Source organism: Mytilus trossulus, chromosome 3 (genome assembly GCF_036588685.1).
Source record: "Mytilus trossulus isolate FHL-02 chromosome 3, PNRI_Mtr1.1.1.hap1, whole genome shotgun sequence".
Lineage (NCBI taxonomy): Eukaryota > Metazoa > Mollusca > Bivalvia > Mytilida > Mytilidae > Mytilus > Mytilus trossulus.
In genome coordinates, this window is record NC_086375.1 from 7780005 (window position 1) to 7800323 (window position 20319).

A 20319-nucleotide genomic window follows, 5' to 3' on the forward strand; every position below is an offset into this window, starting at 1 on the left:
GAAAAATAACATTTTAAACAATTCTGTCCTGTCAAGATTATCTCTATTCATATAGGCTTTGGATGATAATAAAAAAACTTGCATTTTACCCCCAATGACCTATTTAAAGCCATGTGGGCCATCTCAGTTAACAGACAGGGTCATATAAGTTTGGTTAAATTTGACCCAATAATTTCAGAGGAAAATATTTTTTTGTAAAAGTTGAAGGACAATGATGCATGATGAACTCCAAGTGAGGAGAAGCTCATTTTGTCTTTCAGCCAGGTTAGCTTAAAAGCAACATTTTCATTTCATTATTCACTAGCTATAGTAATATTTAGATCGATAGCCATATTAATTATGTACAAATTCTAAACACACATGTATTAATTGAACTTTAAATTGTCTTTACAGCTACATGTGTACATGTATTGCCATGATAGTTCTACATGTTTATACATTGTGAAAACTTATTCTAATTTAAGAATTTTCTTTAATGCTTTTATCTAATTAAAACAGAAATATGTGAAAATTGTGAAAATTGTTTTTATTTGTATACAAAAAAAACTTTCAGCTTATCAATACATTTATCTATTGATTTTTCATGTTATAAGTGCTTCAAGTACATACTCAAAGTCACATCAAATTTGTGTTTATACATACTTTAGTTTTAAACAACAATACTAAGAAAAAGTCCCAGATATTGGACATTTTATAATTTCTTCCCTGTGAACATCACTTACTGTGAAAATGCTGATGAGTTCATGGTAAGAGTTTTCAAATAATCCAACTGCATTTTTATTTTTATTACTTTAAATTCAAAAGGTTTCAAATCTCTGGAAGGGTTTTTAGGGGGTTGAAAGTGACTGCAGGTCCAATCATTCTTTTCTTAATTTTAAATAAACCAATTAATTAATTTTTCGTGTAGTTAGAATTTTTTTACAGGGATCAAAATGGAGATATGCTATACAGACTGTGTTATATATATACATGTATGTATGTCAATGACACATCATCCAAATAACACAAAAATGTTTCATTGTTGTTCTACTACTCCATGTACTCAGGCATGGCATGTTTTTTTTTCTTTGATATAATTTTGTATCAAAATCATTTGTTAAACAAGTAAAAGTTATTGTAAATGAACCACTTGGGGTTCCTTGAACCTCTGCTATACAACCCTGAATTAATTTAACAAAAAAAATTCCTCAACAACAGTTGAAGGTCTTCCCATCCAATGCTCATATTTTGATAGGATAACCAGTCTATGGAAGAAGCGTATCGATAAAAACTTTTCTTATATCAATGAGCGATATTGTCTAATATCAATTGTAAATATGCAGACATTTCATGTGGAAAATGTTGTTTTCGGCAACGAAAAATTAAGAAAATACCAACTTTAAACTTTATTGTTCAAATATAAACAACAATTGAGTCTAGATATACATTCAGAAGTTAGTTAGAAGCTAAAGTTTATGTCCGTGTAAAATTTGAAGTGCTGTGTTTTTCTTATATACATAAATAAACAATGCGATACTATTAAAATATCAATGCGATACTTTTAAAATATCATAGCATTGTTTTCGATATTAGTAATTATTAGTATTAATATTTGACTGCTGTATCCATATTTTGACAATTTTACCTATTATGTCTGTTTTGTTCATGCATCGTTGTAAATATTACAGAATTTGATGATACTGTCATACACGTGACAGGTTTAGCGCAATATAACCAGGTTCAATCCACCATTTTCAATGCCAGTACTGATGGGGTTTAATAAACAATGTCGTAATCAAATAGCTAAGTATCAAAATCATTGTTAACATATATATAACATTTAGCATTTATAATGAACGCACCGAAATAATATATCAGATATGCTCGCAACGCATGCATGGAAGACTTTAATTCTTTATTGAAAACAATGAAACTAACTTTTGATAAAGATGAATCATACTCACCTCGTTCAGATTGATTCGACCAAATTTGGCCTGTGCATTTTTGAATCTCCTTTTTTTATACAAATTAGACTGTTGGTTTTCCTGTTAAAGTGGTTTAACACTAGTAATTTTTTGGTCCCTATATAGCCTGGTGTTCGCAGTTTTTTCAGTATAAGGATATGGATAGTAAACTGCACATTGCCAGAAAACAAAGAATTAGTGATGGCAGCTTTAAAAACCTTAATAGACAGTAAATAATGAAAAATAAATTAAAAACATTAATTTACAAAATTTTAATCTGCTAACCGAGTCCCTGTGATTTTAATTTGTTTGGAATATCTATTTTACCATTTGAATATTTATTGTTATTTGGAGCTGTATTGGATTGGGCTGTTTAAGAATGTGTTTTTTTTTAAGTATATGATATGTATGGTCCGCAACGAAGTTGCCGGTGCCATATAGCTTTACCCTTGTTCGAAATTCCATAATTCCGAAAATCCGAAATTCCGTAATTTCAAAATTCCATTATTTTGAATTTTCGTAATTCTGTCATTCTCAAATTCCGTAATTTCGAAATTCCGTCATTTGGTAATCATATATTGGGCTGATTTTTGTTATGAGAGTTAACCTAGATCAGTTACAGATAAAGTCTAAGTTTTGTTCTGCTTGGCTAATATTTGACGAAAATACCTGCTATGGACTTTGATAAATTGTTGAAAATCTCAGTTATTAACAGACTTTTTTTCTAAATGCTTTCAGATATTGGACTATTCGTGTTGCTTTGACATATCTAGTTTTTTTGTCTGTTTCGATATTACCCATGTGGATAGGCTATAGCAGTGTGACCTCAAGGACAGATCCAGCCGTTTTTAAAAGGGGGTTCCAAATCTAGGATAAGGGGGTAAGTTCAACCATATGTCCCAGTTCAAATGCATTGATCGCCCACTGGACCTATCTTAGAATCTAATAAGTTGGTAGTCTATCTACAACCGCATTTAAATTCCACCATTGCATCATCACTTCAAACAGAATTAGTCGGTTAAACCATGTGATTTATAACAATAGACTGAACAGGTTGTTTACACTTTCAAATATCAATCAATAGGGTCAAGCAACATTTTTAAAATGATAAGATCGTGTAAGCGTTATAATTTTGGTACAGATACGAAATTTTAGTGATATTGATCCTCAAACATTAAGGGCATACGATACAGTTTTGATAGGGGTCCATGAACTCGTTTTCAAATTAAATCAGTTTGAATGATAAAATTCAGTCGAAAAATGCATCTTTTCCCGATATGTCACAGTTTGACGTCGCGAAAATGACAAATTAAGTTAGCAACTTCATTACCTTCCCTGTAACTGTATGGTATGCCCTTAAGAAGCCGGTCATGAACTAAGTTTGTGAATTATGTTTGCGGTTCTTTTGACATGCATTGTGACGTGTCATCGTATTAATTTTATATAAGAAAACTATAGCAGTTATATTAGGCAGCAACCATTTGATTTTCGGGGGGAGGGGGGGGGGGGGCTATGTTTTTTTTTGGAAAAAAAAGTTTGTTTCCAGGTTTTGGTGAAAAAAATAATTTGTTTTAGACCCAAGAGAAAAAAAAAATTGTTTGTTTCACCCTCACCTGCCACTATATGTAATGCTAAAATTGAAAGAAAAAAATTGTTTTCGGTTTGTTGCTAAAAAAAATAGATTGTTCTTCGCCGCAGAAAAATAGCCCCCCCCCCCCCACCCCCCCACCCCCGAAAATCAAATGGTTGCTGCCTTAGAAAAATATTGCATTCATAAATTTTTTATATTAAAAAATTATCGCTATGATATAGGACAAACATCGCATTGATATTTTAAAATATAGCAGTATCTTTGACTTATAGGCGATTTCGGCTTATCCAACAATTGAATTCATCTCAATTGCATTCCACATAATTTGCTACATGACATTAATTGAATTTGTACATCTACAAATTATAAATCGTGCATTCATTTCTCATTTATTCAACAATTCAATTTTCTCGTTTAAATACACCTTGCTTGGTATAACTTAAAATAATTCATGGAAATTATACAGCAGACGTATGTCTTGTTAAATGTCAGCCTGTTTTAAGAAAAGAATCATTACTTTATACCGAGAAATCTTCGTTCCTTCATAAAAATGTAAACATTCGTCTGAGATTTCCCACAATGCAACTCGTTGATATAAGACAATATCGCTCATTGATATAAGAAAAGTTTTTATCGTATCGCACCTTCCATAGACTGATAACTTTTAACTTGAACATAACTTTAAGGTAATTAAATCAAAAGATCCTAAGTATCTAGTACATGAAAAGATGTAAAATTGAGAATTGAAATGGGGAATGTGGTCCAAGCTACACAGTTATCGTCCTTTGGTTTTCGTCCCTAGTGTTAACAGTGTATAGCTTGCATGTTTTACTTGATACACTTTCCCAATTTATTTCTTGATATTAAATGCATGATATATTAAGTAGGGGGATGTTATTACATGTGCTGAATCTTTATGTTAAGTAGTGAATTGGTCCAGTTCTAAAAGGTCAAATTTTATCACGTCTGAAGCTGTCAAACTGACTTTTACACCCCCTTAACACAGAATTGTCAATATTTTGAGTTAGAGCTGGTAGAAGATTCTATAATTTTGATATCATTTGTCTAACTGGTAGTACACTACACTACAAAAATCTTTTTGAGAAAGAGCAGGTGCGATTTTTTTAATTTGAATTTATTGTCTAAAAGAAATGCACTACGAAATAACTGTGTTCTTGGGGCCTAAGAGATGGATTCCTGAAATCTAGATTCTGTACTTGGGAACTTTCCTGAATGATTTACTGGTTTCAATTTGTCAATCTCAATAAAAGTAAAGGATTTACATCTTTGGTTTACAGAAATTCTGTTAAAAAGTGCCATTTTGGCATTCTACGGCTATAGTAAGCATTTTAAAGCAGTTTACATTTTTTTGCCTAAGAGGCATGCTGACTTTCTATCTGACAGCTTTTTTGTTCCTGATATTTGTGTTTTTATGCTTAAATCAAATTTAATTAACCATTTGTGAACTCTGAATATAGAGAAAAGTAGATTATCACAGAAAAAAAGTGCAGAATATTTTTTATTCATGGCCCTGGTTAAACGGCCTAATTGATGTATGTAAAATGTGAAGCGCTTTGTTCATCAAATCTGTATAGTCCATCACAAATATTTCACTAAATTTGTAAAAAAAAGCACTTTACTATATTCAGTACACCTTTCTCCTTTATAGGCTACCTATTTTTTTTTCCTGTAAGAAAGTAAGTGGTCCAAATTTATGCCTATTAAGACTAAAACTAAATGCAAGTTTTCCATTGAAAAGTGAAAAAACTGGCCGTCAGACCATATTGTCTTTTAAAAAATTCAAATGCAAGAGTCCTTTTGCAATTAGACTTCTTGTATCATAACACCTTAGCATAGAAATGAGCAAAAAGTAAAACATTTTCACTTCTGATAGCTTCTGTGTGCAATTTCATATGTCAATATGGACTACCGCCTAAATTGACTCTAAATAATTCTCAGTACTACATGGCTCAAGACAATTTTATACTCATGTGGTATTCTTTTTGTAACTTTTCTATACATTTAAAGTACATTTAATATATATGAAAGATTAATATAAGCTTAAAAAGCTACAAAAACTTCAAATTGGCTGAGAAAAATGCATATTTATATAAGGCTTCCCTGAATTGGAAAATCTCTGTTTTCAGACATAGGCTCATATAAATTTGACTTTGGAATAATTACAATACATCTGATAAATAAAATGAATGTGCAGATGCTTTAAATACTTAATATCTAATATTCAAGAGCATTTAAAAAGCAAATTTTTAGGCCAAAATCTTGACAGTTGAAGGTATTTAATTTATACGTCAAAAATAAACATCCAAATGTCATTACTAAAATGACTTCAGTTTCTCTTATATATGACATATGGCCATGAAACTTGGCAAACTATCTTATTATTGCCTGAGCTTAAGTAATGCAAAGTTTTATAAAGATTGGTCAAGTTTTTCTGTCCTATTAGGTCCAAGGACACAGTTATCGTCCTTTGGTTTTCGTTGTCTACGAATATAGTCCCTAGTGTAAACAGTGTATAACTTGCATGTTTTACTTGATACACTTTCCCAATTTATTTCTTGATATTAAATGCATGAAATATTAAGTAGGGGGATGTTATTACATGTGCTGAATCTTTATGTTAAGTAGTGAATTGGTCCAGTTCTAAAAGGTCAAATTTTATCACGTCTGAAGCTGTCAAACTGACTTTTACACTCCCTTAACACAGAATTGTCAATATTTTGAGTTAGAGCTGGTAGAAGTTTCTATAATTTTGATATTATTTGTCTCACTGGTAGTACACTACACTGTTAAAATCTTTTTGAGAAAGAGCAGGTGCGATTTTTTTAATTTGAATTTATTGTCTAAAAGACACGCACTACGAAATAACTGTGCTCTCGGGCCAAAGTGTGTCAAAAATAAGTAAAATCACAAAAATACTGAACTCAGAGGAAAATCAATACCGAAAGTCCATAATCACATGGCAAAATCAAATAACAAAACCCATCAATATGAATAGACAAGAACTGTCATATTCCTGACTTGGTACAGGCATTTTCAAATGTAGAAAATGGTGGATTAAACCTGGTTCTATAGCGCTAACCCTCTCTCTTTAATAAGTCTCAAAGAGACAACAACTCGACCAAATAAAAAAACAACAGCAGAAGGTCACCAACAGGTCTAATATGGTTAAACAAATATAATGCATTATTGTGTCACGTACCATATAGGTAATTTTGAATATTTTGTTGACATCTTATTTGGTTACTTCGGAGAAAAAAATAATAAGCCAAAATCAAAGCTTCATACTTGACCCTTGATTTTAACTTCAAATTTTTTTTGGTGGACCAATGACCTCAAATCAAAATATTTGTATTTTTTAGATATACAAAGAAAAATAATGGCCTCATCAGTAAAGCCCCTTTGTACAATTTGCCATGACGATGGAATCTCCAACTCAGCAGTCACGTTGTGTACAGAATGTGAGGTTTTCTTTTGTGGAGACTGTGAAAAACCTCACAGCAAGTCCAGACTGTCTAAGAACCATAAAACCATGTCAGCTGAAGATTACAAAAAGTTACCTACATTCATGCAAGAAATAAGCAGCCAGTGCAGAGACCACAAGGAGAAGTTTGAACTATACTGTTCTTCCCATGCCTGTCCATGTTGTGTCCAGTGCATCACCGATAAACATAAGATGTGTCAAGAAATGAAACCCTTGTCAGATATCCTTCAGCACGTAAAATCATCTGCATCTGTTCAACTTTTTGAAAAAGATTTGAAGGATGTGAAGGAAAACTTAGATACAGCCGTAAAGTATCTAAACACCAGGATCAGTACCATCAATACTCAGAAAACCAAAGCCATTGAAGAAATCAGGTATATGAGGAAGTCGATCAGTGATTACTTAGACAAATTAGAGCAAGACATACTTGATGATTTAGAGTCTAAACATTCAAAGCTTAAATCAAACATGGCCACTCTCCTGCAACAAATGGAACAGCGAGCCAGTCAGGTAGACCAAATGCAGAACCAGTTTACCAAAATGATGCAATATGCCACAGAGTTACAGATGTATATTGGTCTGAGAGAGATTGAGAAAACTACATCCGAAACGGCAAAATACATAGAAGATTTAGAAAGTGGAGACAACTTCGGTGAAAAAAATCTAGAGGTCAACATTTCATCTGCTCTTCAATCAATTTTAAAAGATGTCAAATCGTTTGGTGATATCAATTTCAATACCACCTCTTCTTCTCTACAAATAAAAGCTGGAAGAAAAGATCAAGCTCAGCACTTGGCTCCAAAAGTTGCTAGAATTGAACAAATAAAACCATCCTTGTTGACAAGACTGACACTTCCACAAGATATGAAGTCTATAAAAATAGGGGCCTGTATTATATTACCTGATGGTAAATGTATAATACTTGATATAAACAGAAAAAAACAACTACTGCTGTTCAGTAATGATGGCATCTTCATCAGAAAAGTAGTGACATTAACAGGATATCCATGTGATGCATGCTTTGTCAGAAATAACACAGTGGCTGTCACATTATACAACACCAACCAGACAGTACTGGTGGATACAGAAAAGAATAAAATTATTCAAACAATTCCACTTCCTCATCATTGTTATGGAGTAGCAAGTGATGGTTCAACCTTGGTAATCAGTGATAGTGAAAGACGATGTACTGCAGTGAATCTGAATGACATGTCTCATACAATCATAGAAGGAATTGGAGGAGTGGGTCATATATCATTATTTCAAGGAAATATCTATGGGAACAAACACGTTGAACAAAAAGTCTGCTGCTATAAAATTACAGGGGAACTTCTCTCGACATTTCAGCATCAAGACATTGTCATACCAAGAGGAATTACATTAGACAAGAATGGTTTTGTTTATATAGTTTCTCGTGGAAACAACAGTATTGTGGTAGTATCACCAGATGGTAAAGCCAGTCAGACAATACTATCAGAGTCTGATGGAATCGAACGTCCTTGGGCAATAGACATCAATAGGGAAACAGGACTAATGATAGTGTCAAGTGAATTAAGTGAAAATGGTGGTGATACATACTATGAAACAGCTTGTATTTATAAAATCTAAAACATTTTTTGTTTAATAAATATATAAATAAAAGTATATATGTGTGCATAGTGTTCAATGATACAATGTATCAAAAGCCTTAATTATTGTCTCAATTTGTTATAAAAAAAAGTTCATGTTTGTTTGTTTTTCATACAATCCTTTTTTTATTATTATTATACATAACATCAATTATCTAATTGCAGAAAGAAGAGGTATACATTAGAATTAACCAATTTTAAAATGTCTAACAAAGAAGCAGAGCATATCAATTTGGGGATGATCTTTATAATGACATGTGAAAAATTTGAGATTGAACATTTTTTGTTTTATCATACTTCCGGCTGTTATTATAATGTACAATCACTTATTTTATAACCATCCATACTAAATTAAAAACTATGGTTTTGAGTTAGGATAGAAAAAAAAGAGATTGTACCAGAGCTAATAAAATCACCCCAAACAAGGTAACTAAGACAAGCATAGTGGTTTAAAGTGCAATACCATCAAATCGTAGAAAGTCACATCTAAATTCATAGGAAAAAGGATTGAGAAGAAATATTCTATTGAATTTGTCAGTTGTTATGTAGAAGTTAAAATTGAGAACGGAAACAGTGAATGTGTCAAAGAGACAACAACCCAACCAAAAAAGCAGAAAACAGCCTTAGACCACTAATGGGTCTTCAATACAGCAAGAAAATCCCACACCCTCAGGATTTCGTCAGCTGACCCCTTTACAGAAATGTGCCCTAGTTCAGTGATAATGGATGTCATACTCAACTCCGAAATATAGAGGAAACTAATATTAAAATTCATTCAAGATTAAAAAGGTTTAGATGCTCTTGACTTTGGACACGAGCAAACACGTGGTGGGGTTGAACATAAATCAGGCCTGCATTTAATTGCAAAATAATTTGTATGTCAAAAACATGGATACATCTTGAGTGTTTCAAGCACCATTCTTTTTGGTGTTTCAAAAAAATATTTTGGAAGCTTGAATTGAACATGGTTACTTAACAATGGAAAAAGGGTGAACATTTGATTGGTTAACTTGCAATTTAAAATGAATCGCTATGTGAAATTATGTCTGTAGTACAGGACAGAATAAACTTTACTCATGCAAGTCACATACTAAAAATCATATTTTAAAAAGATATAAAAACAAGTATTAACAAATGCATTATTTTCCATCCAATCAGGCCACCTTCAATAACGACAAAGCAATAGACTTAATTTTGGTATCTTAAGATGTGAATTTGATGCATGCTAATATTCAAGTAAAAAAAAGGAAATGAATTATCTCCCTTTGTATATGTTGGAATTCAACTCTGATACTATACAAAGTCTGTACTGAGTTATATTAAATGACTTCCATAAGGATAAGTTTCTAAATTCTTTTAATACATGTATCTCAAAACCAAATTTTGATTAAAATAAACGTATAAGAAAAATTATACTTTTGGTTTTTTTTCATGATAGATCAAGCCAACTTAAACTCATATCAAAAGTCTCAAATGTCAATTGGTGCATTAAGCTAAGGGAATTGAAGTTTCTTGTTACCTTACACTGTCCATAACATAAAAGTCTTTACTATCCCTTAAACAATCTCATATAATTTGAAAACTCTACAGTTTTCTTTAAACAAATGTAGTACATGTATTATCATTTACTGTCTATCTCCTTATAAGATCTGATTGTTATCCAATATACATCATGAGAACTTCCTTTCTTCATTTCTATACTGTTCAATCCCTTTAAATACAACAACTTTCCATACTAAATAACAACTTAGTTTTTGATCATGGTTAATTCTTAAAGCATAAAAAAACAGCATGTTAACAAATTCCTGGAAAAGGTAAGTTATTTTCTGTCAACAATTGTATAATGAAGGTGTAAAGACCACAACTCATTTATAGGTGGAACTACAAAAAATCTAACATAAAGTCACTTCCACTGATGCTGTATCAACTCGTTACGCTTTTATGAAAATTTTCAATTGAACTGACATAATTTAATTAGTTGAAACTTGAAGATTTTTGGTTGTAACCTGATAGAAATGATAGACATGACTTACATGTATTACTGATATTTATCATCTTGACAATCAAGTTGAGATGACCAATGACAATATATTTATCGCTATTTTACCTATGACGATTTTGTCATTTTCATGTTAATTTCTTTAGCAACGCCACATACCTGCTTAGTTTTTAGCAATAATTTTCCATCTCAAGCGAGTAGCATGATATGAAAAATGATGACAAAAAAATATCAAAAGGAAAAAATGCACAAAATAGTGATAATGTTTCTTATTCTAATACTACAATAAGATCTAATGTCTTTAAAAAAATCTAATGTAATTAATTAACTCAATGAGGACAAAAAGTGAAAAAAAACACTTAATGTCCTGTCGCCTCTGGCAAGAGTTGTAGTACCGACCGTGCATGGGCTCTATAGCCAGTCAAGGTCGTTAAAAACTTCCATTTGTTGTATAAGTTCTTCTTTAATTCAAATGCAAGGATTATAAACTGTATAGATAAATTTGTACAATTAGAATAAGATTATTGGATCATTACCTGCATGAATGATTTTCTGTCAGTTGATCTTCACAATCTGAAAGATAATTAGTGAAAACTGTGTAATTTACTGTGATCAAAATTTCATCACTTAATATCATAGACCTAATAGAATGAACAATAAATGGGGAATGTATCCATACTCAGGGACACAGATGATGCCCCTGCTAGCATAGAGCACTATGAAGGGACATTACTCAAGAACTGTAAAAGTGAACCTTCCAAAAATTAAACTCAGACTGAGTTTTGAAGTAAAGAGCCTTATATATACATTTCATTTCATTTACTTATCAGAAACAAACTCAAGTTAGAGAACAGAAACGAAAAATTCAGCATTTTTTTTCATTTGTAAAGGGCCATAACCCTAGAATGGTAATCAAAGTGCATGTAAGCACTGAATGGTAAAGAATGCTTCAATTTATCAGTAGGAAGTAAAATTGAATATATTGCATTGTATGAAGCATTGGTGATAGCAGATTCAACATTCTGAACAAGGAAAGATAACTCAAATTTTCAAATAATATTTTTTAAAATGAAGAGTTCATAAACCAGATGCTCCACAGGGCGCAGCTTTTTTCGGCCGCAGAGGTCAAACCCTGAACAGTTGGAGCAAGTATGGACACAACATTTAAGCTTGATACAGCTCTGAATTTGGATTGTAATTAAAAAGTTGACTCAAGATAAGTTTCTGACACAGCATGAATGTGGTCTAAGAACTTAAACTTGAAAACTTTTAATTTCAAATTTTAAATTGACCATTTACCTATAATGGTCCAATATTAAAAATCTAAACACAAGGTTAGATTCAGCATATCATAGAAACTCAAGAATTCAATGTTTTATGGAATCAAATAATGTTCAATTTAAGACCCTTTAGACCTCAATGTGGACCAATTGATTACCGGGCCGAAATATTAAAAATCAAAAGACATGGTTAGATTCAGCATATTGAAGAACACCATATATTCAGTTTTTGTTGAAACCAAACAAATTTTAATTTTGGACCCTGATTTACACCAACTTGAAAACCGGGCCCATAATCAAAAATCTAAGTACATGCTTAGATTCAGCATATCAAAAAACCCCAAGAATTCAATTTTTGTTAAAATCAAATAAAGTTTAACTTTGCACCCTAATGTAGACCAATTTGAAAACAGGACCAAAATTTAAGAATCTTAATACACTGTTAGATTTGCCACATCAAAGAACCCAATAATTCATTCTTTGATGAAATCAATCAAAGTTTAATTTTGGACCCTTTTGGACCCCAATTCCTTAACTGTTGGGACCAAAACTCCCAAAATCAACCCCAACATTCCTTTTGTGGTCATAAACCTTGTGTTAAAATTTCATAGATTTCTATTTAATTATACTAAAGTTATTGTGCAAAAACCAAGAAAAATGCTGATTTGGGACCTTTTTTTGGTCCCTAATTTCTTATCAGTTGGGACGAAAACTCCCAAAATCAATCCCAACCTTCCAATTTATGGTCATAAACCATGTGTTTAAATTTCATATATTTCTATTTCATTATACTTAAGTTATAATGTCAAAAACCAAACGTCTTTGAAAGACGACTTCAACATCATATCAATATATACAACTAAAAATTTACAATTTTTGTGGTTGTATAAAAACTGCTTTAGTTTATCAGGGGAAGACAAAAACTAAACATTGCATTGACAAAGGATGACAACTCCAATCTTAATAAACAGCTGCACTATGAGCCCATGATACACCCGTCGTCTTGTGTGGAAGTTTTATGCAATAACCATTAATAATTTCTGAGACAGTTTTGAATCAAAACCATAAGTGAGAATTTCCTCCCCTTTCTTACTAATTACTCTATAACTCAAAAATAAAATTTCAAAATAATCACCAAAAAGTATACAGATCTTAAGTCTTAAGATACAAAATACTCAATAACTCAAAAATGAAATTTTGAATCATCATCTAGTTTGTGATATCGAAAACCCTGGTGTTATAATTTCTCAGTTATACATAAATTTCTCTCGTTAAAATCTAAAACATTGTCACATACACGAGCGAATCGTACAAGTTGAGATATATAAACACAGTAAAATGGTGACAAGGGAACGTCACCATCCAAAAACGGAAAAAATGATAGGGTATGAAAAATCATCCCTTTTATTATAAATTTTAGTATTCAGCTTTCCGTTAGTGATATAGATTTTGAGGAAAAGGCAGTGGTCATTGTTAGTATTAGCTTTATTTAAAGTAAGTTCAACAGGATAAATTTCATTAATATACATATTGAAGTCGTCATTATTCAGAGCCAAAATATCATCCAAATATCTAAAAGTATTATTAAATTTGTTTATCAGATATTGTTTCGAAGGGTCTTTGCTTATTTTTGTCATAAATTGTAACTCATAACAATACAAAAACAGGTCCGCAATAAGTGGTGCACTGTGTGTTAGTCCCCATTGGAATTACGATAATCTGACGATATATGGAATCTCCAAAGCCAACAAAAATGTTATCTAGTATAAATCCAAGGGCATATATAGTATCAAAGCATGTCCAATTAACATAGTTTTTTTGTTTATTGCTACTAAAAAATGACCTAAAAGAGTTTGAACATATATATTCACATTCTGATTTTTTGTATGCCCATTTAATTAGGTGTGTGAATTTTTTCTTAATGAGAATGTGAGGCAATGTGGTATACAGGGTAGAAAAATCAAGACTTTGAACAGATTCAAAATCACCAATATAAGCATGCAATTTATCAAGTACTTCAAACGAGTTTATGACACTCCAAAAGTAATTTATTCCACTATTTTCGAAGGCCTTATTTGAACAATTTATTATCAGGTTTTTATTTGTACCATATGACTTTAAACTATGTAAAGTGGGTTAGCCATGTTAAATTTGACTATCACTGATATCTCAGAAAAGATTAACTAACAACAATAGCAATATCTGTGCATCATCAGGTTAACCCTCCAGAATTGGGTAAGTTTTCAGCATAAATTTCCTAACCATTTTCAGATTTCAAAATTATTCAAGATTCAAATAATTTCTTCTTTGATCTACTTTTGACCTAATATGTATGGGCACATTATCTCAGAACAATTAATTGCAATGTAGGTATTTCCATGTCTCTGGTGGTCACAATGTGTTCTTAGAGATGAAATAACTCTATTAGCGCGTATGTTTCTGTTCCTATGCTCAGTAAATTCCCTGTAATACTTATTCGCTTATAATATAAAATTGAGAATGGAAATGGGGAATGTGTCAAAGAGACAACAACCCGACCAAATAAAAAACAAACAGCAGAAGGTCACCAACAGGTCTTCAATGTAGCGATAAATTCCCGCACCCGGAGGCATCCTTCAGCTGGCCCCTCAACAAATATATACTAGTTCAGTGATAATGAACGCCATACTAATTTCCAAATTGTACACAAGAAACTAAAATTAAAATAAAACAAGACTAACAAAGGCCAGAGGCTCCTGACTTGGGACAGGCCCAAAAATGCGGCGGGGTTAAACATGTTTGTGAGATCTCAACCCTCCCCCTGTACCTCTAACCAATGTAGAAAAGTAAACGCATAACAATACGCACATTAAAATTCAGTTCAAGAGAAGTCTGAGTCTGATGTCAGAAGATGTAACCAAAGAAAATTTTTGTTATATGTTGCACCTTTTAGAAAAGGAATTTCAATTAACATGTTCATGTCTCTGGTTGTAATATGTGTTCTTAGATATTAAATAACTCTATTAGCACGTATGTACCCGTTCCAGCACTCGGATAATACCCTGTTACTTTTTCGCTTTTAATAGTTATCAAAGGTACTAGGATTATAATTAAGTACGCAAGACGAGCGTTTCGTCTACATAGGACTCATCAGTGACGCTCATATCAAAATATTATAAAGTCAAACAAGTTCAAAGTTGAAGAGCATTGAGGATCCAAAATTCCAAAAGGTTGAGCCAAATAGGGTTAAGGCAATCTATGCCTGAAATAAAAAAAAATCCTTAGTTGTTTCGAAAAATTCGAAGTTTTGTAAACAGGGAATTTATAAAAATGATAACATTATTGATATTCATATCAACACAGAAGTGTGGACTACTGGGCTGGTGATACCCTCGGAGACGAAACGTCCACCAGCAGTGGCATATAGACCCAGTGGTGTAAATAGTAATCAAAAGTACCAGGATTATAATTTAGTACGCCAGACGGGTGTTTCCTCTACATAAGACTCATCAGTGACGGCACTGTGATGCTCATATCAAAATATTCAAAAAGCCAAACTAGTACAAAGTTGAAGAGCATTGAGGATCCAAAATTCCAAAAAGTTGAGCCAAGTTATTAATATACAGTTACACACAAGTTATTGCCTTGAGACTAGAAAAATGCATGTTTTGGCCCCTTTTTGGCCCTCAATTCCTAGACTATTTGCCCAATAACCCCTTAAATTAAATCCAAACCTTCTACTTATGGTATTAAACATAGAGGTACAATATTAGAACAATTGAAATACTAATACAAACTTTTTGTCCTGACACTAGATAAATGCTGTTTTTGGCCCCTTTGGGCCCCTCACTCCTAATTCTATGGGACCATAACCCAAAAAATCAATCCCAAGCTTCCTTTTGTGTTTATAAGTAAACATTGTGTTAAAATCTTAATGATTTCTTTTTATTTATTCAAAAGTTATCATCCGGAAACAATCCGTCTTTTGACGACGCTGATGATGCAGATGACGCAGAAGACGTGTCATACCAATTTATGACCAAAATATTTTTAATTTTTGCTGTCGTATAAAACCCTATTTTATTTTTCATCAAACCCAGCTCCGTGTCTGACACCTTTCTTTAAAGTATACATAATATTCATTGAACTTAAATAAATTGTAGGTCAGCTAGTTGATTAGTAATCATGTTGATTCGGTTAAACTGACTGTTTTATATAATTAGAATGTTAAAAAAAAATGGATTGGTCTCTTCTGATACTCAAATAAATTGAAGACAACCCATGGTCTGCAAATTCTAGGGGGGGGGGGCAAACCCGCCACACCCTTGACTAAGTCAGCCCCTGGTTTTAAGGATTAAGCCCTGTTTGCATGTACGGCTCAGATTCAAGTTACTTTTGCTTTTATTTCTGTAAAAACTAACTAACCATCCACCTCCTTAATTTGGTTTATTTTCATCATACAATTTTACAGAATTCAAAATTATTTCTAATTAATTATTTTTTTGTTTCTAAATCAATACTTCATCTGCCTTGGGTATGTTGAGGGGTCACATGTTTTTTTCATTAAAGTTTACATAGTTATACTTAAACTAATTCAACTTAGTTAATTTTTTTTAATAAAATAAACAAACTTGAAAGTTGTTTTTGTTGAATGTACAAAAAATGTTTTTTTGATTTGTTTTGTCATTAAAGTTTTACATAGTTATACTAAAACTTATTCAACTTTGGTAAAAAAAAATCAAGATGTTTAATAAAATAAACAAATTTGAAAGTTGTTTTTGTTGAATGAACATAAAAATATTTTTTGGATCTGTTTGCTTTTACGCATTGGAGATTCTCTAAAGATGGTTGAGTGTTTGTATGTACTATGACAAGTTTATGCATTTGAATTAAAAACATATATAATTAGTGGTATATATTTTTGTATTCACACAAAAACATTTAACTCAGGTGACACTTAAATCAATAATATAGGTAAGTGTCCCAGATATTGGACAATTTACTTCCCTGTTCAAATTCCTTTCTGTAAAAATGTTTATGGTAAGAATTTTCAAATAATTCAATTGCTCATTTATTTCAGTAATTAAAATTCAGAATATATAAAACTCTGACAATAGTCCATAACTGGATGAAAACACTAAGGAACTTTAGAATTTTTTGTTTGATCAATTATTCTGACAAAGTCAAAGTTTGAAAAAGAAAGTAAAAATAATTCTACACTTATTTCCTTTTTAAGTTTACGAAATATATATTTCTTAGAGTATAACTTGATGTTCTAAAGACTATGTGTGGATTAGTCTGATCTATGTGTATCTTAACATTAATGGAAACTCTCCAACATTATAGACTACCTGTTTTGTATTTCATTTTAATTGTTCCTTTTTCCACTCTATTATAGTTATTTTTTGCAAAAGTTGGTAAAATATCATAATTAAAGGACATGAAATAAAGGCAACAGTAGAACACTGCTGTTCAAATTTCAATTCAGAGAAAACAAACACCTAGTTAACCATTGTTAACTATCAATTTCAAATTGTTTTGTTTTTATAAATTCTTTTAAGATGACTGTTTTCGCTGTTTGAAGTTTATCTTATGCATGCATAGTTTTTGTGATGTCTCCAAAAGAATTAACATATATAAGTTAAACCATATTGATTTTGTGTTCAATCATTGTGTTATTTTATGTTTTTTTCAATATAAACACCTATAAGGAGTGGATTCACAATTTCTGCCTTTGATTTATTTGTAGATATGGTCTTACTGATCAGTTTTACTACTGTGGATTCATCGTTGGATACCACTTTTTGTGGATTTTGTAAGTACATGGGAACCATGAATCTAAATATTCAACGAATTGCCAATTTTCTGAAGGAAAGTATTCAGACCATGCCAAGATAACAAAATTAAATATCAATGAATATATATTCAAGTTTTACTCAAACCATGAAAATTGATACCAACAAAAATAAATGAATCCACAGTATTTAAAAATCTATCTTTTCATAATAGTTTTCAAGATAGTGGGTCAAACAAAACAAAATGATAAAACTCATCATTTAAAGACCAAGTTCTTACTAATGATTTTGGATAGCTTTTGTAGATCTAGTCTTGCTGAAGCCTTTGTTTTACAGTTTCTCAATATATAGCTTTAGTATATTATAGTTATTATTATTTGTTATAAAATATCAGGACATGACGCATCTACTTGTATTAATGATTACTTAATTTAGTAATAACAGTTATCAAAGGTACCAGGATTATAATTGAATACACCAGACGCGCGTTTCGTCTACATAAGACTCATCAGTGACGCTCAGATCAAAACATCTTGGGCAAACTATTTTTTTATATATTATATACTAGTATTCACTCCCAACATATTCATATTAGACATTTTTTTTCATATATTGCAGAGGTAAAAAGTTAATGGCCTCATCAGTCAAGCCCCTTTGTACAACTTGCCATGATGATGGACTCTCCAACTCAGCAGTCACATGGTGCACAGAATGCGAAGTTTTCTTTTGTGAAGATTGTGAAAAACCTCACAGCAAGTTCAGACAGTCTAAGAACCATAAAACCATGTCAGCTGAAGATTATCAAAAGTTACCAACATTCATGCAAGAAATAAGTAGCCAGTGCAGAGAACACAAGAAGAAGTTTGAACTATACTGTGCATTCCATGCATGTCCCTGCTGTGTCCAGTGCATCACTGATAAACACAAGAAATGTCAAGATATGAAACCCTTGTCTGATATCATACAGCAAGTCAAATCATCTGCCTCAGTTCAACTTTTTGAAAAAGATTTGACAAATGTGAAGGAAAACTTAGATACAGCCGTAAAGTATCTGAAAACCAGGATCAGTACCATCAATACTCAGAAAACCAAAGCTGTTGAGGAAATCAGGTATATGAGGAAGTCGATCAGTGATTACTTAGACAAATTAGAGCAAGACATACTTGATGATTTAGAGTCTAAACATTCAAAGCTTAAATCAAACCTGGCCACTCTCCTGCAACAAATGGAACAGCGAGCCAGTCAGGTAGACCAAATGCAGAACCAGTTTACCAAAATGACGCAATATGCCACAGAGTTACAGATGTATATTGGTCTACGAGAGATTGAGAAAACTACATCAGAAACGGCAAAATACATAGAAGATTTAGAAAGTGGAGACAACTTCGGGGAAAAGAATCTAGAGGTCAACATTTCATCTGCTCTACAATCAATTTTTAAAGATGTCAAATCGTTTGGTGATATCAATATCAATACCACCTCATCTTCTCTACAAATAAAAGCTGGAAGAAAAGATCAAGCTCAGCACTTGGTTCCAAAAGTTTCTGGAATTGAACAAATAAAGCCATCCTTGTTGACAAAACTGACGCTTCCAGAAGATATGAAGTCTTTAGAAATAATGGCCTGTCTTATATTACCTGATGGTAAATGTATGATACTTGATTATAACAAAAATCTACTACTGCTGTTCAGTAATGATGGCATCTTCATCAGAGAAGTAGTTACATTAACAGGATATCCATGTGATGCTTGCTTTGTCAGAAATAACACAGTGGCTGTCACATTAGGAAACACCAAACAGACAGTACTGGTGGATACAGAAAAGAAAAAAGTTATTCAAACAATTCAACTTTCTCATGGTTGTTATGGAGTAGCAAGTGATGGTACAACTTTGGTCATCAGTGATAGTGGCAGTCAATATACTACAGTGAATCTGAGTGACATGTCTCATACAATTATAAAAGGAAAGGTTTGCCGTGTTTCATTATACAAAGGAAATATCTATGGGACCAATAACAGTGAAAAAAAAGTCTACTGCTATAAAATTACAGGGGAACCTGTCTGGACATTTCAGCATCAAGACATTGCCTGGCCACGAGGAATTACATTAGACAAGAATGGTTTTGTTTATATAGTTTCTAGTGAAAACAACAGTATCGTGGGAGTATCACCAGATGGTAAAACCTGTAATACAATTCTATCAATGAATGATGGAATCAAAAGTCCTGGTGCAATAGACATCAACAGAGAAACAGGACTAATGATAGTGTCAAGTGAAATAAGTGAAAATGGTGGTGATACATACTATGAAACAGCTTGTATTTATAAAATCTAAATCATTTTTTGTTATTTAATATTTAAATAAAAGTATATATATGTGCATAGTGTTCAATGATACAAGGTATCAAGGGCCTTAATTATTGTCTCAATTTGTTATAAAAAAAAGTTCATGTTTGTTTGTTTTTCATACAATCCTTTTTTTATTATTATTATACATAACATCAATTATCTAATTGCAGAAAGAAGAAGTATACATTAGAATTAACCAATTAAATGTCTAACAAAGAAGCAGATCATATCAATTTCGGGATGATCTTTATAA

General features: G+C 31.9%; 2 protein-coding genes across 2 annotated transcripts; both read left to right on the plus strand.

The window, feature by feature from the left end:
• Positions 1-674: 674 nt before the first annotated feature.
• Positions 675-8680, plus strand: LOC134710083 (uncharacterized). Its single transcript, XM_063570265.1, has 2 exons — positions 675-746; positions 6915-8680. Exon 2 carries the CDS (start codon positions 6932-6934, stop codon positions 8642-8644), a length of 1713 nt encoding a protein of 570 aa, XP_063426335.1. The 5' UTR covers positions 675-746; positions 6915-6931; the 3' UTR covers positions 8645-8680.
• An 8995-nt stretch (positions 8681-17675) lies between these two features.
• On the plus strand, positions 17676-20052 carry LOC134709931 (uncharacterized). The gene is made up of 2 exons (XM_063570053.1): positions 17676-17737; positions 18336-20052. Exon 2 carries the CDS (start codon positions 18349-18351, stop codon positions 20050-20052), a length of 1704 nt encoding a protein of 567 aa, XP_063426123.1. The 5' UTR covers positions 17676-17737; positions 18336-18348.
• The last annotated feature ends 267 nt before the right edge of the window (positions 20053-20319 follow it).